Below are 22,341 nucleotides of genomic sequence, written 5' to 3'. Positions count from 1 at the left end.
CAGCCCCTTTAGTATATAGCCAGCCAGCCCCCTGTAGTATACAGCCTGCCAGCCCCCTGTAGTATATAGCCTGCCAGCCCCCTGTAGTATACAGCCAGCCCCCTGTAGTATATAGCCAGCCCCCTGTAGTATACAGCCAGCCAGCCCCCTGTAGTTTACAGCCTGCCAGCCCCTGTAGTATATAGCCTGCCAGTCCCCTGTAGTATATAGCCAGTCAGCCCTTAGTAGTATATATAGAATGCCAGCCCCCAGTAGTATATAGCCAGCCAGCCCCCTGTTGTATATAGCCTGCCAGCCCCTAGTAGTATATAGCCAGCCAGCCCCTGTAGTTTATAGCCTGCCAGCCCATAGTAGTATGTAGCAAGCCAGCCCCCAGTTGTATATGGCCTGCCAGCCCCTAGTAGTATATAGCCAGGCAGTCCCTGTAGCATAGAGCCTGCCAGCCCTCTCTTGTAGTATATAGCCAGCCAGCTCCCTGTAGTATATATCCTGCTAGCCCCCAGTAGTATATAGCCCGGCAGTCCCTGTAGCATATAGCCTGCCAGCCGCCTCTTGTAGTATATAGCCAGCCAGCCCCCTTTAGTATATAGCCTACCAGCCCCCTGGAGTATATAGCCAGCCCCCTGTAATATATAGCTAGACCCCTCTAGTATATAGCAGGCAAGCCCCTGTAGTATATAGCAGGCCAGCCCCTGTAGTATATAGCCTACCAGCCCCTGTAGTATATAGCCTGCCAGCCCTCGTTGTATATAGCCTGCCAGCCCCTAGTAGTATATAGCCAGCCCCAATAGTATAAATCCAGCAAGACCCCTGTAGTATATAGCCTGCCAGCTCCCTGTAGTATATAGCCTGCCAGTCCCTGTAGTATACAGCCAGCCAGCCCCCTCTAGTATACAGCCTGCCAGCCCTTAGAAGTATATAGCCAGCCCCTGTAGTATCAAGCCAGCCAGTCTCCTGTAGTTTATAGCCAGCCAGTCCTCTGTAGTATACAGCCTGCCAGCCCCTGTAGTATATAGCCTGCCAGGCCCTGTAGTATATAGCCATCCAGCCCCTTGTAGTATATAGCCTGCCAGCCCCTGTAGTATATAGCCTGCCAGTCCCCTGTAGTATTTAGGCTGTCAGCCCCCTGTAGTATATAGCCTGCCAGGCCCTGTAGTATATAGCCAGCCAGCCCCTTGTAGTATATAGCCTGCCAGCCCCTGTAGTTTATAGCCTGCCAGCCCCTGTAGTATATAGCCTGCCAGCCCCTGTAGTATTTAGGCTGTCAGCCCCTTGTAGTATATAGCCTGCCAGCCCCCTGTAGCATACAGCCTGCCAGCCCCTAGTAGTATATAGCCAGCCCCTGTAGTATAAAGCCAGCCAGCTTCCTGTAGTATATAGCAAGCTAGCCTCCTGTAGTATATAGCCTGCCAGTCCCTGTAGCATGTAGCCAGCCACGCCCTGTAGTATATAGCCCTCCAGCCCCTTAAGTATATAGCCTGCCCGTCACCTAGTATATAGCCTGCCAGCCCCTGTAGTATAAAGCCAGCCAGCCTCCTGTAGTATATAGCAAGCTAGCCTCCTGTAGTATATAGCCTGCCAGTCCCTGTAGCATGTAGCCAGCCATGCCCTGTAGTATATAGCCTGCCAGCCCCTTAAGTATATAGCCTGCCCGTCACCTAGTATATAGCCTGCCAGCCCCCTGTAGTATACAGCCTGCCAACCCCTAGTATATAGCCACCCAGTCCCTGTAGTATATGGCCTGCCAGCCCCTAGTAGTATACAGCCTGCCAGCCCCCTGTAGTATATAGCCTGCCAGCCCCCTGTAGTATATAGCCTGCCAGCCCCCTGTAGCATACAGCCTGCCCAGCCCCTGTAGTATACAGCTTGCCAGCCCCCTGTAGTATATAGCCTGCCAGCCCCCTGTAGTATATAGCCTGCCAGCCCCCTGTAGTATATAGCCTGCCAGCCCCCTGTAGTATATAGCCTGCCAGCCCCCTGTAGCATACAGCCTGCCCAGCCCCTGTAGTATACAGCTTGCCAGCCCCCTGTAGTATATAGCCTGCCAGCCCCCTGTAGTATATAGCCTGCCAGCCCCCTGTAGCATATAGCCAACCAGCCCTCTGTAGTAGATAGCCTGCCAGCCCTCTGTAGTATATAGCCTGCCAGCCCCCTGTAGTATATAGCCTGCCAGCCCCCTGTAACATATAGCCAACCAGCCCTCTGTAGTATACAGCCCCCAGCCCCCTGTAGTATATAGCCAGCCAGCCCCCTGTAGTATATAGCCAACCAGCCCTCTGTAGTATACAGCCACCAGCCGCCTGTAGTATATAGCCTGCTAACCCCTGTAGTATTTAGACTGTCCCCCTGTAATAAAAAATTAACACTTTACTCACCTTTCCGACGTGCCCCGTAGGTCCTCTTCTGCTTCTGATGCTTGGGTTCCTCCTCGGCTCCTCTTCGGGTCTTCGCACTCAACCGGCACACAGAATGTCGTCATCCACTTGCTGATGTCATTGTTTGTGAGCCACCGGCATCAGGTGGGGACCCAAAAAGAATCAAAGAGCATTGTAACGAAATCAAAGCGCAATGGGGCGACATGAGGACAAGCACATATGCATTAGTATGCAAACGATCGCGATTGGCAATCAGCATCCGGTGTCTTGCTTTTACACAATACAAGACACTGGGCGTCTAATTGCAAATGCATATGCGATTGGCCGCAGGCCACCCAGGTGAGCTTTGATTCCGTTACAAAACAGAATCAAAACGCTAATGTGTGACACCACCCTTAGGCAATGTTATTGGGGGAGATTTATCAATGGCTTTGCTATGTTTTTTTGGGTGTATTAAAGTCGCATGGAGGGTTTTTGCGACTTTTCGTTTCTCAAAAGACACAGGATTATTGCCGACACTTCACTATACTGGTGAAAACATAGAACTACCCCTAGTGCAACGCCGTGCAAAGCCGGAGTCATGACTTACACCTTGTCGCAAAGTCACTGCAGCCCCTGTTGGTGCATTTTGCACATTTTTTGCATTTTCGGTAGATTTCCTTTAAAGACAGTAAAGCACAAGGTCAAATTATGTAATATGTGTCACAGGTGCACGCCCGTGCCTCTCTCCAGTTCCCGGCTCACCTCCAAACTGCCTTACCTATCCATGTTCCTGCTTCAGCTCCTGCAGTCTGGAGCGCGCCAGGCCACCGCTAACTGATTTGCTGTATTTCTGATTTTCTGTTGTGACCCTGGTTCCGTTCCTGACATTGACTCCGTGCTGCCTGTCCTGACCTCCTGCTTTGTTCCTGACGTTGATCCCGTGCTGCCTGTCACAACCTCCTGTCTGTCCCTGACCACGATTCTGCCTCATCACTTAGTACTACACCTCGGCCACCACCACAGGCAAAGTCGCGCCTGTGGAGTGACCTGGTGGTACCATGCCGCAGCTTCACGTTGGGCTCTGGTGAAAACCGGGTGCCACTTAAACTCTGCTCCCAGTTGTCGGCTTACGCCATCACTCGCGGTGGTACAGAGGATCCACTACCTCAGATCCTGACAAAATGATGGCCCCCCCCTATAGATAGAAAATGGGAGGACAAACCAAACAGACAACAAAACGTATGCAAACACCAGACTAAGCTGGGAAATACAATAACTCACTACACACGGGTTACACGGGATTGGCAGGTGGATGTACATCTATAATATTTGAGCCCCTGAGGACGGAGGGAGCCAAGAAAAGCTTGAGACCAGGAGCAAAGCAGTAGAGACAGTAAGAAACACAATTACTGTAACCACCTGGAGGGGTAATGTGCCCATAGTCATGGACCACAGACATTACATGGTCCTTGGGAAGAGGGATGGGACCGTGCAGAGCATTCTGTAGGAGGGTAGACCATGGCAGCAATGTGCAAGGGAATGTCAGGGAAAGGAGAGGGCAAAAATACATTATTTTTTTTCTTTTATTCTTTGGAGTCTCCTGTATCATTTCTTCCATGGATTTGTATACGAGCATCCCGATGACACAACACGTGTACAGTGACCTGCAGAGAAATGTCCATCATCCTCCAGTCCTGACTGGCTCTTCTCTTCCCATGACCTTCTATCATAAGTTTTGCGATGGAAAACCATTGGCTGCGGGAGTGAGTATTGATTTATTTAAATGTCTCCCCATTGTCTTACCTCTACGTTTAGAGTAATAATAGTGGCAGAAAACTAGCCCGGCGCCCTACTGTTTTTGGGAATGAAAATGAAGTTTTCACTAATAATATATTTCAAAACACAATGCAAATGCATCATGCGAGGACGTCCTGAATAATATAATGTGGTGTCCAATCAATATGCCCCCCCACCCCCATTATTACCTTAAGTTGCATACAGAACACGGCTAATTTATTTACAGCTCCCTAATGATATTATAAGCAGCAATATCCTAAGGCCTCATGCACACAACCGCCTGCGGGGGCCGCGAGGTAGCCACAAAAATTGCTGTTATCTCACAGTCCCCATAAAGGTTTATTGTGCGCGGTCACAGTGCGGTGAGCACACACGGTGATCGAGAGGCGCAGCCGCTGTGAAAGATATGGAGCAGGTCCTACTTATGCCCATGTTGTGGCACCGGCTTCCATGGGCGCTCACCCTCTCATCTCCACCTGGACGAAACGGGACGCAAACTTTCCCCTGTTTGCAGCCCATTTCGGCACGCAGCCATGGGCACTAGGCCTACTGATTGGGTCAAAAAACGTAAAAAAATAAGTGACAAATACTTGCTATCCAACAAAACATTGCCGCTCCCTGTTGACGTCACAGGGAGCGACGATCTTAGATAACCTGATGGCGCCCACGTGCCGCCGGATTCTTAATGCTGCTGGCGGTGATCGCTCATTCTGTGATCCCTCTCTAATCACCAGCAGCCAGTGCGTGACATAGTTATACAACCTGCGCTGTTAAGGCAGATCCCAAGGTTCATCCTAAAGTCCCATGTCTTCTCTCCTTAGCCCTTTAATAATGGCAAACCGGATCTAGATTTAGTTTCCTAAAAATGTTCTACATGCCACAGAAGCCTGTGCCGAAAATGTGCAGATTTTTCAAATAAAGTTTCGATCAGGTTTGCTAATATTAAAGGATTAGAGAAAGAACATTCCGAGGACTTTACGAGGGACCGACCATCAGATCTACCTAATCAGGATGGTAGGATTCTCTTAAATACAGGAGGGAAAGAAAATCCTGGGAATTCCAGCTGATGATAATATCCCAGTAACTGATTAAATGGATGCACTTCAACCCCTCCATGAGACTAAACTACTATGTCCCTTCCACATGTAGCTCAAATTTCTGTTTTATCGCCACCAATCATTTTGCTGTAACAAATCTGGGGGCCCCTCATTTTGAGTGTCCCCTTTATGGGCCGTAGTAGGAACCATAGTACGAGAGAGAAGAAGATCTGATACCTAAGTTATTTCCTATCTCTTCCACAGATTTCGATCATTACCATTTCCCTCGTCCAGATTGCCCTGGGTATTCAGGCCTTTGTAAATTTAGTATTTTTTTCTGTATCCCTCTTGACGTTCATCTTATTTTGGGGCCCTGTGTTTGTAAGTACTGAATTTAGCTCAAATTTTCAAGATAATTTACTTTTTTGTTACAATGTCAAGAATTTTTCATTGTGTTCCGCAGTACATTGTAACGGCGTCTTTGATGATCTCTGGGAAACGTAAACCGTCCATATGTCTGGTAAGGAACCATTTTTTTAATTTCATTGTATAATACATTTTTCGGTACCTTTAAGGTGAACCCAACTTTAAAACATTAACAGTTCATTCCATTTTGTGTACACAGGTTACCAGCTCCATGATTCTCAACATCATCAGCTCCGTCATCAGTTTTGTTGGACTGTCATTGGCTGCTGTAGATATTTACATTGTGACGGAAAGATGTTTTGAAAGTTTTCATCGATTTGATTCAAAGTGTTCGGGATTTGTAAGTATAAAAATAATCAAAATTTGATAGCCATATACAGTAGAGTAAGAAAACATAGACAATAAGGGACAGAAATCGTGGGGTGTGCTGTCGGACGATCCGACTGATTTGGACTGAGGATTTAACTTTGAGTCACAAGATCAAGCACTTACATGCACCAGGAAGAAGAAGGTGAACTCCAGGGACCTGAGCGGGGAAGGGACACATGCAGGATATCGGGCGCAGGATTTTAGTGACTCCCTGCACAGCACATTATACACGGACAATGCACTTACATGCACCAGGAAGAAGAAGGTGAACTCCGGGGACCTGAGCGGGGAAGCGACACATGCAGGATATCGGGAGCAGGATCTTAGTGACTCCCCGCACAGCGCATTATACACGGACAATGCACTTACATGCACCAGGAAGAAGAAGGTGAACTCCAGGGACCTGAGCGGGGAAGCGACACATGCAGGATATCGGGCGCAGGATCTTAGTGACTCCCCGAACAGCGCATTATACACAGACAATGCACTTACATGCACCAGGAAGAAGAAGGTGAACTCCGGGGACCTGAGCAGGGAAGCGACACATGCAGGATATCGGACGCACGATCTTAGTGACTCCTCACACAGCACATTATACACGGACAATGCACTTACATGCACCAGGAAGAAGAAGGTGAACTCCGGGGACCTGAGCGGGGAAGTGACACATGCAGGATTTCGGCGCAGGATCTTAGTGACTCCCCGCACAGCGCATTATACACGGACAATGCACTTACATGCACCAGGAAGAAGAAGGTGAACTCCTGGGACCTGAGCGGGGAAGCGACACATGCAGGATATCGGGGCAGGATCTTAGTGACTCCCCGCACAGCGCATTATACACGGACAATGCACTTACATGCACCAGGAAGAAGAAGGAGAACTCCGTGGACCTGAGCGGGGAAGCGACACATGCAGGATATCGGGCGCAGGATCTTAGTGACTCCCCGCACAGCGCATTATACACGGACAATGCACTTACATGCACCAGGAACAAGAAGGTGAACTCCGGGGACCTGAGCGGGGAAGTGACATATACAGGATATCGGCCGCAGGATCTTAGTGACTCCCCGCACAGCGCATTATACACGGACAATGCACTTACATGCACCAGGAAGAAGAAGGTGAACTCCGGGGACCTGAGCGGGGAAGCGACACATGCAGGATATCGGGTGCACGATCTTAGTGACTCCCCGCACAGCACATTATACACGGACAATGCACTTACATGCACCAGGAAGAAGAAGGTGAACTCCAGGGACCTGAGCAGGGAAGCGACACATGCAGGATATCGGGCGCAGGATCTTAGTGACTCCCCGCACAGCGCATTATACACAGACAATGCACTTACATGCACCAGGAAGAAGAAGGTGAACTCCGGGGACCTGAGCGGGGAAGCGACACATGCAGGATATCGGGTGCAGGATCTTAGTGACTCCCCGCACTGCGCATTATACACGGACAATGCACTTACATGCACCAGGAAGAAGAAGGTGAACTCCGGGGACCTGAGCGGGGAAGTGACACATGCAGGATATCGGGTGCAGGATCTTAGTGACTCCCCGCACTGCGCATTATACACGGACAATGCACTTACATGCACCAGGAAGAAGAAGGTGAACTCCGGGGACCTGAGCGGGGAAGCGACACATGCAGGATATCGGGGTCAGGATCTTAGTGACTCCCTGCACAGCGCATTATACACTGACAATGCACTTACATGCACCAGGAAGAAGAAGGTGAACTTCGGGGACCTGAGCGGGGAAGTGACACATGCAGGATATCGGGCGCAGGATCTTAGTGACTCCCTGCACAATGCGGAGAATAAGAGTGCGGTGCAGTGTTGGAATTAGTTTATGCTTCCAGAATTTTTTTCAAGCACGATTTTAGTAATCAAATAAATTCTGATGTTTTCAGGCAGGAATGGCCAGACCATGTCTCATTCTCGTCAGTAATTTGCTGCTGCTGATAGTTTCCATATATTCTGCAGTCTATGCCGGACGCTCTATGAAACACGTGCCGAGTATTCCTCAGGTAGGTACCTACAGGTGGAGGTGACCGTTAATGGTGGGAATCTGTGAGGTTTATTTGGACTGTGAATAGTCTGTAGATCACTGGTTTCTTGAACATAACTTGGGAAAACCTAGAAAACCCCTCCTCTCAGTGCCCCAGCCTACCCTCAGTAGCCACTTGTCTTTTTGTCACTGTCCGTCCTCACTGACAACGGCAGGAAAAGGACGGAAGGGGAAGCAGGATCATAGAAGTATAACTCTAATGCTGCAGCTCCTCCTATTCACCAGAGCTCACACATATAAACACAGAATCACAGAGAGTCTGCAGACAGCACAAAAGTAAGTAGCAGGAATGCTGAATCACTTAATAAACATTCAGGTATTATTATTAAAGGGGGAGTCCAGGAATCAGCATAATTCATATACAAATGGACCATTGAAATAGAAGCGAATATGTAATTAGTTGTTATTTGAAATTTTGCTCCCCTTAGCAGAAAAATGATGCTGACTGTAGTGAAGAATTAAAATGCACAGAGCAGACACAGGACAGAAGATGCCGCTGGTCACATGTCCACATCACATGACCTGCAGCTGCCCGGGCAGGTCATGTGATCACTGCTATGTTTGGCTGTAGTCGGTTGGTCGCAGTGCATCCAGTATGGCCGCATCAATACTATGGTAACAGAGCAGGACAGTCTGTTACAGAGCATAAGAGGGAGGAGGAGTTACTGAGCACTGAGGGATCATGGGACTTGTAGTTTCCAGAGGAGGCCATCTTGGTGATAACTCCACCTACTTTAGAGAGGCCATAAAATTTAGTAAATCATAAAATCTAACTATTTAAGCTCCATTTTGTGACTATTGACATTGAGTTTTGTCATATTCATAATTTATAGAATCATGGGTTTTTGTGTCTGATGTTCAAATTCCCGGAATACCCCTTTAAGGCAGTAATGGCAGATGGACGACTTTTGTAAATGAGTGTATGGCCAACTCTATAATCACATTGTATGAGTCCATTGACACCAACAAATACTAAGTGTAGCCGGATGGTGGGTCACTAGAATCATGTTCCCTTCCAGCCTTAGGTGCTCCATTAGTTAATAATTAAAAAGCTTTTCCATGTTTTCTGGAAAATCCCTTATGGTTGGAGTAGTAAAAAAAAATAAAATGTACCAACCCTGCACCAACTCTTGGTTCCACATCCAGAAGTGCCGTGGGTCCTGCTAACTGCTTCAGCCAATCAGTGGTCTACATGGACCCCAGGAGGTCGGGTCTCGTGACTCCCGGCTGGTGGATACCACGGCTAGATGCGGAAACGGGACCTTTTACTTTTGTCACCTGGGATCCTGAAAAAAAACACTCTAAGTGGATTTGCTTATTTTCAGGCATATGAGACTTGAGGAGAATCCCGGACAAACCCGACTGCGGAAAACCAGAAACCCCGGAATATATTGTATTACACCATTTACATGTTTGCTTACTATTTTATTGGATTTAATAAAGTTGTTTGATGAGTCGTTAATCTAGAATTTGTTATGTTAGGTAACGTTACACCCTCTGGACCTCGCGCTGACTTCATATGCTGAGGTTGTATGGACCTTACTCTGCACATAATGGAGCACACAAGCAAATTCAATGCGTCCAGCTCGCACCACACTCACAGCTTGAGTTATCTGGAAGGTCGGCCAGGACGCTTACAGCCGTACCTGCACCCGGCACGTCAGGTCAGTTCCTTTTGTCAGGATTCGGATCGGACTTTCCAGCAAGCACGCGCTATGAATGTAATGGAAGCTGGACACATGTGTATAAGGGGCCTAAGAGAAACTCTAAAGTGGGGAATTTATCTTCTTCGATGTTCATCGTAACCAAAAAGACACATACAAAGGGTTAATAAGGAATTCAACTTTCAGGATCCATATCTCACCTTCCACTAGAGCTCTGAACATGGGGCTACCGGTATCTTATAGACAGTCTTCTTGGCTATCACATACATACATCAGTACCAACATTAGGAGAGATAAAGAACTGGACCGAACATCCAAACCTTGTACAACCATCTATCAACTACATGAACAAAACAGACTCCAGGTTCTTAGTTACATTTTGATCACATTGTATAAGCCACAAACCGCTTCATGGTGACCTCGTTCTAGTGGATCCCCGCGCTATAGGGTGCGGCATCACATGGCGTCCACCGGTCCAGTAACACAGCACCAGCAGAGACCCAGACCTGGCCACCCCCAGGTTCCCTACTGGCAGGCACAGCCCCCACATCTTTCCTCTCCAAATGTTCCTACACTGATTTGCAGCTATTTAGCACATTCTCATTGTCATACAACAACGTTTAATAACATAATTGTGTACAGAGACAACGCCGGGCAGAGAAAGACGACCTCAGCCGTAACGTGTTACTCCCCGGACGCGTCTTTCCTGCGTTGTCCGTGTACGCAGCTAATGGAATAATATTTGAAGATTTTGACTTGTCGCCCTGCTGGATCACCTGCCGCCTACATATGCTGAGCTTTATCTTTTCTGAAGCATCACAGGGCACATTACTTTCCTCCTGAGCAGTCAGTACCGGAAAATACACAATCGAGGTCCCTGGGCCATTTCTTAGGCTGTATTTACACACACGTACAGTATGCCCGGGCGGAGCCGCTCCCCTCTCTGTAGGAAATAGCGCCGCACGGCCGCACACAGGCGGAGAGATAAAGATGTCTTTTCCCCGGTGCAGAACAGTGGCACATGTTTGTGGTCCTGTACCGCCTTATGGTTGCCACAGCCGTCTATGGGGATGTATAACTGGCCACAAATTTTGCAGCCGGATATATGCCCCCCTGGGTGTGAATGTGTCCTTAGGCTGATTCCCTTGATAACTTCTAAGATATAACGGTCAAAGCATCTGCAACATCCCCCACCGGGGCCTAGCCATTGAGGTGAGGCCTGGTGACAGCCGGGGCCCGCGGTACCGGAGTGGCTGGCGGTTGCGGCCTAAGCACGCTATTGTCACGGTGCTTGGTACGGGGAAACCGGAGGGCTGTCCTACAGCCTGGCAGGTCTCCAGCAGGGTGGTGTTGGCAAGAAAAGATGAGGGAGAGGCTGCTATAGCGGATCTCCCTGGGGCAACCCCTTAATGTCCCGAGTGTGAGTCTCTGAGTGCTGGACAGGGTGCCGGTGATGAAGGTAGCCGTATTAGCAGGGACCAGACGGAGACAGAAGTTGAAGAAAACAACTTACAGTTCTTTATTTGAACCGGCAGGAACCGCAGCAAACGTGCCTTTAACAGGTAGATGGAGTGCTGAGATGTGAGTTGGAGGGAGCCTCAGGAGATAGTTCACCAGCCTGGATGTAGAGGGCAGGCTGGGAGGCAGCTGTGTCCTGGTAGGAAGCTTCAGCTTGTCCTGTAGGGCTTCAGGTATCACCTTTAAAGGTAAGATGATACCCCTTTTCCTCACTACACTAACTCTAGTCTAATGCTCCACTCTTCAGAGGCAGGGGCTTGGCTCTTCCTGCTCTGGTATGGGCTAGACAGAGATTTCTCACTCACGCACTAAGTAGACATACTAGAATAGTCCTCTAGACTAGAATCTCATAAGTCCTCCAGAACATTCCTGGCCAGGGGGTTTTATTACCTCCCTTTGGTCAGGTGGTGGCTGCTCCTCCAATCACATCTCAGCTTACAGAGCACAGGATGTAACACAGGTCATTGGACAATAGCATCTTGCATCATACAAAATACTTAACCTCTGCCTTGCCAGGCAGGATTCACCGCTGCAATACCCCTATGTCCTATAAGGACCATGTAGTTTGATGTGATTACATGCAGATGGGACGTATTCGCAAACACTACCTCGCCATTGCATCGGCGAGGGTGTTGCATACCCTGGGGGCAATTGAAAGAGCCGCCCTCGGCTCGACTACAGATGGCTTGAGGGGGCAGGGGTGGATAAAGGCACTTCTGGGAAGTGCAGGCTATGTGAGATGTAGGGACAAACCGCCCATGGTCCTGGAGACAGGCACCTGGGTTGGTGTCGGACTAAAGACAAAAACATGTAGCTGTATGACAGTTGGTCACTGACGCCATTAAACCGAACTGTACAGTAGGAAAGGTGTGGTGTCAAGTCCTGTAATCCACTCCTTGCACCAAGGCCTGTATATTTGTTCTATCAACACTTCCTCCCTGGCGACAATTATATAGTGTGTATATCTGCATTGCGTTAGCATATGCGACACGAGTACCTCCTGACTGGCATCCTTACCCATGTATGGGTGGCATCCAGGTGTTAACTGTGTAACACCCCCGGTCTCCTAAAGACCCGCAGTTTACGGACTACCCCCATGTGCAAACCTCAGTTTGAGGGATCAGGTAGCGGTCAGTGTTTTACATAGAAAGACGGTCCGACACAGCCACACTACAACCTGAAAAGCCTATGAAAGGGTTAATGCAGACTACTGGCAGATATGACAGTGTGCAAACAGGTGGTAAATACACATTGGCTTAGGAGCCCAATGGGTACACATCTTGAACGTTACAAACGTTACAGAGGTAGATAGGCTACTCAGGGTAGCACGGTAGTAAATGTCTCTTTTCCTGCAAAGAAAAGGCATAAAAAGTGCAAGCAGAATGTCCGTACCTAAAAAGGAAGGCATTAAGTGCAAAATGATAATAAATTACATTGCAACTTTTCCTGGACGTTGGCAAAAGTCTCTCAGAAGGTCTCTAGTAACAAAGTCCATCTTCTGGGTACAGCCCTTGATGTGGGGGAAAAGTGCAATGAAGAAGCAAAGGGTCTCCTCTATTTGGAGAGGGACAGAGTCCTTTGAAGAAATCTCTGCTGTGGCAGAGGAAGGGGTGCTATCATAGCACTTGACAGTGTATAATCTCTTGACTGAGATAAATAAGGGTAAGAGTCTCAGGACAGTTTCTGGCTCTTTAGGGAAAGGACAGAAATATACAATATGTACAATGGACATAGTACCTGGAGAGGGCTACAGCCCTTCAGGGGTTAATCTGATGCATCTTCGCTGGGTTCAGCAGGGACAGGATCCAAAGTTAGTAGGGAATCCTGTGCATCCTCAGCGGGAGTAGGTGCCGGCTGGGGACACCCGGTGGCAGTAGCGGGTACTGCAGGTGCAGCAACATCCTCCGGACCTTCAGGGGGAGGAGCGCTGTCACCCGGGGTGTCGGCTGTTCCAGCCGGGGGCTCAACTGAGCCAGGGTCCAGGAAGAAATAAACAGGGACCTGCAGCAGCGCCGTAGCTCCTTCCAGCTCCGGTTCTTCCGGGGCCGGGTCATCACCCCATTGGTAAACGGCAAGGGGAGATGTGGGCCTAGACAGAACCTCCGGACAAGGCTCGCTAGCCGGGATGTCTTCTCCCACAAAAGAGCCGCGGGACCTGGCAATGCTCCCGGCAGGGGAGACGGTGGGGGTGGTGCCCTGAATCATGCCCGGCCCATGGATGGCAATGGGACTCGTACTCACGATTACCGTGGATGGGGCATTCACGTGGGTCACCGCCCGGGGACTCGCAGCCGAGGAAGAAGAGGTGTTCGGAGATTCCGGCCACTCGTCGTCCTCATACCAGTCGTCATACGGTGGGTAGCGGTCCTCATCGGAGTCGGGGATCCGGATCACACCAGCCGCCCAGGTCCCTCGGGGCCCCTCCTGCAGGGAGAATTCAATGCACTCGCCTGGCTTCAGGTTGTGCTGGCTCTCTGGCAGATCAGGCCTCTTGACAGACCGGCGGGGAATAAATACCTCCCGTCCGGTGTAGTCCTGAGTGGCGAAGCCATATCCACGCTGTTTATCGAAGAACCGGAGCATGCCGGTGGTACGGTTCTTTTCCACCCAAGCTCCAGCTGTAGACCGGCCGGCCATGTAGCGTTGGGCCTCCTTCTCACGGCGTCGCTGCTCCGAGACAGCGTCTCGGAGTCTCTGGCGGGCGGCCTCACCTCGGCCTCGAGGCTGCGGAGGTGCCGTTGCTGGGGCTCGTGGCTCCGGTGCAGGCTCGGGTCTCCGTGATGGTCGGGCAGGTGCCGGAACAGGAGCAGGAGCAGCCGGAGGATCAGGAACCGTCACAGCAGGGCTAGCAGGCCGAACAGCAGGGACAGTAGGCCTCGGAGCAGGTGGCACAGCAACAGTAGGCCCAGGCGCTGGCTCAACGGGAGTCGGGGCCTCCCCACGTGGCGCCTCCACGTGGGCCTGCGGTACCGGTATGGTAACCGGGATAGGTACGAGGAACCGCCCGGGTGGTACTTGGTACTCCGTCACCGTCTGGACATACCTCCGGGTGACGAACGCTCGGGTCAGTCCTCGATGCAGCCGGTGCCCAGCAAAGGGCCTCCGGACTGGCTGCACAGAGACCACCACCATGGTCTCCAACACTTCATAGAACTCAGGACGCTCAACAGGAGGGAAAGGCGGAGGACCCCACATGGTGCTGACCTCACTCTCCAAGATCAGCTCGAGTTCTGGCGTTTCTCTGAGGCGGGGCAGGAAGTCCGCCTCGAGCCAGTGGGAGGAGTCCAAGTCCTTCCCGCCAAGAGCTGTGGCGGGCTCTAATTTTTCCTGCGCCACAGGAGGCGGGGTTCGCGCCCTTCGCGCGTGGGTGGAGCTTGGTGTGTCGTCTGGGTTTCCCGCCAGTGAAGGTTTTGGCGGGCTGGAATTACTTGCTGCGCCACAGTCTCTGAGGTAAATTCTTCAGGCGCGGCAGCGCCGGATGTAGCAGAGCTGACACAGTTCTTGCAAGGAATAACCTCTTGAGTGCTGGAGCGGCGCTCGACAGCACGTGGCAGCATTAACACAGTTCAGTCCAGAAACACACAAAGTCTTGGGCCTAAACCCGGATGGCAGCAGGGTTAGGCAGCACAGTCTTTTCAATAAAAGAAAGTCTTTAATGCCGTGATAAGGCACAGAAGTATCAATCCTGTTCGTGACGCCACTTGCAACATCCCCCACCGGGGCCTAGCCCTTTGAGGTGAGGCCTGGTGACAGCCGGGGCCCGCGGTACCGGAGTGGCTGGCGGTTGCGGCCTAAGCACGCTATTGTCACGGTGCTTGGTACGGGGAAACCGGAGTGCTGTCCTACAGCCTGGCAGGTCTCCAGCAGGGTGGTGTTGGCAAGAAAAGATGAGGGAGAGGCTGCTATAGCGGATCTCCCTGGGGCAACCCCTTAATGTCCCGAGTGTGAGTCTCTGAGTGCTGGACAGGGTGCCGGTGATGAAGGTAGCCGTATTAGCAGGGACCAGACGGAGACAGAAGTTGAAGAAAACAACTTACAGTTCTTTATTTGAACCGGCAGGAACCGCAGTAAACGTGCCTTTAACAGGTAGATGGAGTGCTGAGATGTGAGTTGGAAGGAGCCTCAGGAGATAGTTCACCAGCCTGGATGTAGAGGGCAGGCTGGGAGGCAGCTGTGTCCTGGTAGGAAGCTTCAGCTTGTTCTGTAGGGCTTCAGGTATCACCTTTAAAGGTAAGATGATACCCCTTTTCCTCACTACACTAACTCTAGTCTGATGCTCCACTCTTCAGAGGCAGGGGATAGGCTCTTCCTGCTCTGGTATGGGCTAGACTGAGATTTCTCACTCACGCACTAAGTAGACATACTAGAATAGTCCTCTAGACTAGAATCTCATAAGTCCTCCAGAACATTCCTGGCCAGGGGTTTTATTACCTCCCTTTGGTCAGGTGGTGGCTGCTCCTCCAATCACATCTCAGCTTACAAAGACAGGATGTAACACAAATCATTGGACAATAGCATCTTGCATCATACAAAATACTTAACCTCTGCCTTGCCAGGCAGGATTCACCACTGCAATACCCCTATGTCCTATAAGGACCATGTAGTTTGATGTGATTACATGCAGATGGGACGTATTCGCAAACACTACCTCGCCATTGCATCGGCGAGGGTGTTGCACATCAAAGGGGTTATTTGCCCAGGACCACAGCGGCTGCTTTCCTTCTCCCTTCTGTTAGACAGAAAGTGCAAAGTGCCGATTTTAATGCAAGGACTTTGATAGTCCCGGACCTGTGTACCTGCCACGGTATGTGGTCCCTGCTGTCTATGGAGGCGATACCAAGCAGCTTCTTTCCTCCAATGGTCAATATGTATTTATAGGGGATCCATAATACAACAATAAAAGAAACTAAAGAGGAAAAGAAATACAGGAAAGTTTAGGAGGGAGACATCAGCGCTACTTGTCATTTGCATATGATTCTTACATTGGGGGAGATTGTAAAATGTTTGTTTCTAGGTGAACCTGTTCTATTTTCTGTAAGTCCAATAAAACAATCCAGGCCTTGTAAAGGTAATATGTAACCGGAATAAAGTACAGTCGGATAACCGGAATCTCCAATGTATCCGCAGAACGCAGAAGGGGCCATGTAAGTACAATCTACGCTCTTCATCTGTATCTACATGAATGTAACATTGGGATGAAGAAGGGAAAGTCTATGGGAAGATCATCAGGATTATTTTTCCCATTATTTTTTCATGGTATTGCACAAATTTTCCTGTTTCCCTATTTATGGAGAGTTCTAACAGTTTAACAATCACTTGGACTTTTTGTAAAAACTGTTGATGTAGGAAATATAGAAGTCGTGTGCGCTCCTCCTATCCCGGCATAGACTGAGTACAATGTTACTCCTACTCCAGCGCCTATAGAGTAAGGAGACTGGGACACATGTTTTAGGACAGTAAAGCCTTGGCCTCATTTGGCAGTGTATATTCCATACAGGAATGGACACATGGGGCACCAGTCTGCGCAAGTTTTCTGTCTGACTTTGCCCTATAAAGAACGTGCAAACTCAGGAGCAGAGCACAGCAGGGACAGCAGAGAGCTCAGGCGCTGGTCACAGCAGGGACAGCAGAGAGATCAGGGCGCTGGTCACAGCAGGGACAGCAGAGAGCTCAGGCGCTGGTCACAGCAGGGACAGCAGGGAGCTCAGGCACGGGTCACAGCAGGAACAGCAGAGAGCTCAGGCGCTGGTCACAGCAGGGACAGCAGAGAGCTCAGGCGCTGGTGACAGTAGGGACAGCAGAGAGCTCAGGCGCTGGTCACAGCAGGGACAGCAGAGAGCTCAGGCGCTGGTCACAGCAGGGACAGCAGAGAGCTCAGGAGCAGAGCATAGCAGGGACAGCAGAGAGCTCAGGCGCTGGTCACAGCAGGAACAGCAGAGAGCTCAGGCGCTGGTCACAGCAGGGACAGCAGAGAGCTCAGGCGCTGGTCACAGCAGGGACAGCAGAGAGCTCAGGCGCTGGTCACAGCAGGGACAGCAGAGAGCTCAGGCGCTGGTCACAGCAGGGAAAGCAGAGAGCTCAGGCGCTGGTCACAGCAGGGACAGCAGAGAGCTCGGGCGCTGGTCACAGCAGGGACAGCAGAGAGCTCAGGCGCTGGTCACAGCAGGGACAGCAGAGAGCTCAGGCGCTGGTCACAGCAGGGACAGCAGAGAGCTCAGGCACTGGTCACAGCAGGGACAGCAGAGAGCTCAGGCGCTGGTCACAGCAGGGACAGCAGAGAGCTCAGGCACTGGTCACAGCAGGGACAGCAGAGAGCTCAGGCGCTGGTCACAGCAGGTACAGCAGAGAGCTCAGGCACAAAGCACAGCAGGGGCAGCAGAGAGCTCAGGAGCAGAGTACAGCAGGGACAGCAGAGAGCTCAGGCGCTGGTCACAGCAGGGACAGCAGAGAGCTCAGGGGCTGGTCACAGCAGGGACAACAGAGAGCTCAGGCGCTGGTCACAGCAGGGACAGCAGAGAGCTCAGGCGCTGGTCACAGCAGGGACAGCAGAGAGCTCAGGCGCTGGTCACAGCAGGGACAGCAGAGAGCTCAGGCGCTGGTCACAGCAGGGACAGCAGAGAGCTCAGGCGCTGGTCACAGCAGGGACAGCAGAGAGCTCAGGCGCTGGTCACAGCAGGTACAGCAGAGAGCTCAGGCACAAAGCACAGCAGGGGCAGCAGAGAGCTCAGGAGCAGAGTACATCAGGGACAGCAGAGAGCTCAGGCGCTGGTCACAGCAGGGACAGCAGAGAGCTCAGGCGCTGGTCACAGCAGGGACAGCAGAGAGCTCAGGAGCAGAGTACAGCAGGGACAGCAGAGAGCTCAGGCGCTGGTCACAGCAGGGACAGCAGAGAGCTCAGGCGCTGGTCACAGCAGGGACAGCAGAGAGCTCAGGAGCAGAGTACAGCAGGGACAGCAGAGAGCTCAGGCGCTGGTCACAGCAGGGACAGCAGAGAGCTCAGGCACTTGCCACAGCAGGGACAGCAGAGAGCTCAGGAGCAGAGCACAGCAGGGACAGCAGAGAGCTCAGGCACTGGTCACAGCAGGGACAGCAGAGAGCTCAGGCACAGAGCACACCAGGGACAGCAGAGAGCTCAGGCGCTGGTCACAGCAGGGACAGCAGAGAGCTCAGGAGCAGAGTACAGCAGGGACAGCAGAGACCTCAGGCGCTGGTCACAGCAGGGACAGCAGAGAGCTCAGGAGCAGAGTACAGCAGGGACAGCAGAGAGCTCAGGCGCTGGTCACAGCAGGGACAGCAGAGAGCTCAGGCGCTGGTCACAGCACGGACAGCAGAGAGCTCAGGCGCTGGTCACAGCAGGGACAGCAGAGAGCTCAGGAGCAGAGCACAGCAGGGACAGAGAGCTCAGGCGCTGGTCACAGCAGGGACAGCAGAGAGCTCAGGCGCTGGTCACAGCAGGGACAGCAGAGAGCTCAGGAGCAGAGCACAGCAGGGACAGCAGAGAGCTCAGGAGCAGAGGACAGCAGAGCTCAGGCGCTGGTCACAGCAGAGACAGCAGAGAGCTCAGGCACTGGTCACAGCAGGGACAGCAGAGAGCTCAGGCGCTGGTCACAGCAGGGACAGCAGGGAGCTTCAGGAAGGGTCTAGATACCTTTTTACACCTAAATAACATTGATGGTTGTTATATAGAATTGTTTCCCCCAATCCCTTCCCTTCCTTGGTTGAATGTGATGGACAAGTGTCTTTTTAAAACCGTATAAACTCTGATACATTATCAGGAGCCGCTCACACTGTGGTAGGTGCAGTTTCCTGTGGAGTGCGTCCCATTTGTGTTATGACTGCACTATACCCGACACAGCACAATATTCGGATGTGAAAGTCGCGTCCGGTGCAGTCAGGCCCTAAATGGTGAATAGGGATATTTGTGGAATCTGCCAAGTCGATTTCTGACAGATTACCGGTTGCAGAAATAGATCACTGCTGCCCCCTGAGGGCCATTGTGTCGCATGATTCCTAGGTCACGTGCAACACAAATGTGGCGCAGACACTAATACCTGTGCAAGGCGATTGCACCAGAAAGAACGTGCAAAGTCCGACAGAAAACTGGGGCAAGGGCCTTAGTAAATGAGCCCCAAGGTTTCCAAAATACAAAGAGATGATGGAGATGAAATCCTGAGTAAGAGATGACAGGGATGTTCAGCTTTGCCTTCCTCCTCTTACAGTTTTATTCGTTCTTTGTTTAGTAAATTCTGAACGTTCCATTTCTTCTTGCAGCCTCGGTGTCCACAATGTCTGTAACAATCTATGAGAATTCACCTCCTGCCTACAGCGCCCCGGGCCCGGCGTCCTGGATGGGTCACAGCGGGAATACACAAGTTCCAGCCCACATAGACCTTCCTCCTCCATATCCTGGAAGCGATGCCTCTCCCGCAGGAGCCGCGTGGCAAGTGACAACAGCGGAGCCACGAATCAATGTAACTGGTGCAGCGGTAACAAGTACAGAGCCGTCATCTCCTTCATACCAAACATTCCTTAAAGGCAAACCAAAAATCTTGGGGGTGAGTGGCATGTAAAAAAATGACCTAATAAACCACTAACGGTAGGGTTAGCAGCTGAGCAGCTTCTAGATGATGTTTCCTTCATGGCCCAGAGTGGTGACATCATCCAGAAAATCAGCTTCTATAAAGTCAGGGAGGAGGAGTGTAACACTGAAGTCAAGCTCTCCTGCCTCTGAGCACCTCCTCCCATGTGATTGACATCATGTGCTGGACTTCAGGTCTGATCAGTGATGTCTCAGATTGGTCCCAGGTTTAATTCAATAAGTGGCGGGACTGTATGAGGTGCGGTTTATTCTCAATGTGTGTCTTGAGTGAAAGGTGAATGTAAGATTGAGCGAGCTGAATAATTTAACCCTGTGCGATCACTCCCCAAGTCACGTAATTAGGACTTGCATCTCTGCAGCACTTCTTATGAGTCATTAAAGTCAGGCAAGGATAAAACCAGGAGCTTTACCCATAGATCCAGGCACTGTGACTGCTGTAATCTTCAGGGATGACGGAGTGCCAAGCATTTCAGGCTCATTAGCATAATTATAAAAGTTGATGTTAGAAGGCAGGAGACCATGGATAACACATATAAGAAGATCCCACAGTCCCGGTGCCTGGATCTAGGAGTAATGTCCCGGGATTATCATAAGGGACTTTGATGGTAGATTTCCTACGATAAATAAATATCTGGAATCCAATTTAACACCTTAAGGACACAGAAATATTTTGCGTTTCCAGCTGTTCAAATTCCAAAAGACAATAGCAATGCCAGCGCGATCCGGAGGACAAAATATATCTTGCAGCAATATAATTGCAGCAACGGGCCGCTATGATTATCTATTTCAACCTATGGCGGTTGGGTATTAATGGTTAATTACATGGTGTTATATATTTGACAAGGGGTTCACATACATTGGGGCTTATTTACTAAGGGTCCGTGAAAAGCACTTTTATCGGATTTTGGAAAATTTTCGGGATTTGCGCCGCAGCGACAGCTATTTGGAAGGAGATTGTGTTGCACATGATCAGATTTTGCGCCGGCTTTCATGTGACAGAAATTAGGGGGCAGGCCGTCGGATGATCCAACTGATTCTGACTGAGCGCAGGATTTAATATTCAAATTGTGTCGCATCCAATGCAACTACATGCACCAGGAAGAAGAAGGTGAACTCCAGGGACCTGAGCGGGGAAGCGACACATGCAGGATATAGGATGCACAATCTTAGTGACTCCCCGCACAGCACATTATACACGGACAACGCACTTACATGCACCAGGAAGAAGAAGGTGAACTCCGGGGACCTGAGCGGGGAAGTGACACATGCAGGATATCGGGCGCAGGATCTTAGTGACTCCCCGCACATCACATTATACACGGACAATGCACTTACATGCACCAGGAAGAAGAAGGTGAACTCCGGGGACCTGAGCGGGGAAGTGACACATGCAGGATCTCGGGCGCATGATCTAAGTGACTCCCCGCACAGCGCATTATACACGGACAATGCACTTACATGCACCAGGAAGAAGAAGGTGAACTCCAGGGACCTGAGCGGGGAAGCGACACATGCAGGATATCGGGCGCAGGGTCTTAGTGACTCCCCGCACAGCGCATCATACACGGACAATGCACTTACATGCACCAGGAAGAAGAAGGTGAACACCGGGGACCTGAGCGGGGAAGCGACACAGGCAGGATATCGGGCGCACGATCTTAGTGACTCCCCGCACAGCGCATTATACACGGACAATGCACTTACATGTACCAGGAAGAAGAAGGTGAACTCCGGGACCTGAGCGGGGAAGTGACACATGCAGGATATCGGGCGCAGGATCTTAATGACTCCCCGCACAGCGCATTATACATGGACAATGCACTTACATGCACCAGGAAGAAGAAGGTGAACTCCGGGGACCTGAGCGGGGGAAGCGACACATGCAGGATATCGGGGGCACGATCTTAGTGACTCCCCGCACAGCGCATTGTACACGGACAATGCACTTACATGCACCAGGAAGAAGAAGGTGAACTCTGGGGACCTGAGCGGGGAAGTGACACATGTAGGATATCGGGGGCAGGATCTTAGTGACTCCCCGCACAGCGCATTATACACGGACAATGCACTTACATGCACCAGGAAGAAGAAGGTGAACTCCGGGGACCTGAGCGGAGAACGACACATGCAGGATATCGGGCGCAGGATCTTAGTGACTCCCCGCACAGCGCATTATACACGGACAATGCACTTACATGCACCAGGAAGAAGAAGGTGAACTCCGGGGACCTGAGCGGGGAAGAGACACATGCAGGATATCGGGCGCAGGATCTTAGTGACTCCCCGCACAGCGCATTATACACGGACAATGCACTTACATGCACCAGGAAGAAGAAGGTGAACTCCGGGGACCTGAGCGGGGAAGAGACACATGCAGGATATCAGGTGCACGATCTTAGTGACTCCCCGCACAGCGCATAATACACGGACAATGCACTTACATGCACCAGGAAGAAGAAGGTGAACTTCTGGGACCTGAGCGGGGAAGTGACACATGCA

At 51.0% G+C, this 22,341-nt stretch overlaps 1 protein-coding gene across 4 annotated transcripts in view; it reads left to right on the top strand.

Annotated features, from left to right (window-relative positions):
• LOC140106328 (membrane-spanning 4-domains subfamily A member 4A-like) overlaps positions 1-22,341 on the top strand; it is a 43,228-nt gene that overhangs the window by 2,448 nt on the left and 18,439 nt on the right. The window contains exons 2-7 of one of the 4 annotated variants that reach the window (XM_072130729.1): positions 3,991-4,120; positions 5,456-5,572; positions 5,655-5,711; positions 5,817-5,957; positions 7,904-8,020; positions 19,515-19,667. In XM_072130729.1, the coding sequence (XP_071986830.1) occupies positions 3,991-4,120; positions 5,456-5,572; positions 5,655-5,711; positions 5,817-5,957; positions 7,904-8,020; positions 19,515-19,538 (586 nt within the window). In that variant the 3' untranslated portion in view covers positions 19,539-19,667. Of the gene's footprint in view, positions 1-2,527; positions 4,121-5,455; positions 5,573-5,654; positions 5,712-5,816; positions 5,958-7,903; positions 8,021-9,386; positions 9,524-19,514; positions 19,799-22,341 lie in introns of those variants that run through there. The other 3 variants (XM_072130727.1, XM_072130728.1, XM_072130726.1) reach the window with 3 other exon arrangements.

The sequence above is a fragment of the Engystomops pustulosus genome, chromosome 11, assembly GCF_040894005.1.
Source record: "Engystomops pustulosus chromosome 11, aEngPut4.maternal, whole genome shotgun sequence".
NCBI lineage: Eukaryota > Metazoa > Chordata > Amphibia > Anura > Leptodactylidae > Engystomops > Engystomops pustulosus.
This window is presented reverse-complemented; position numbering and strand designations above follow the sequence as displayed.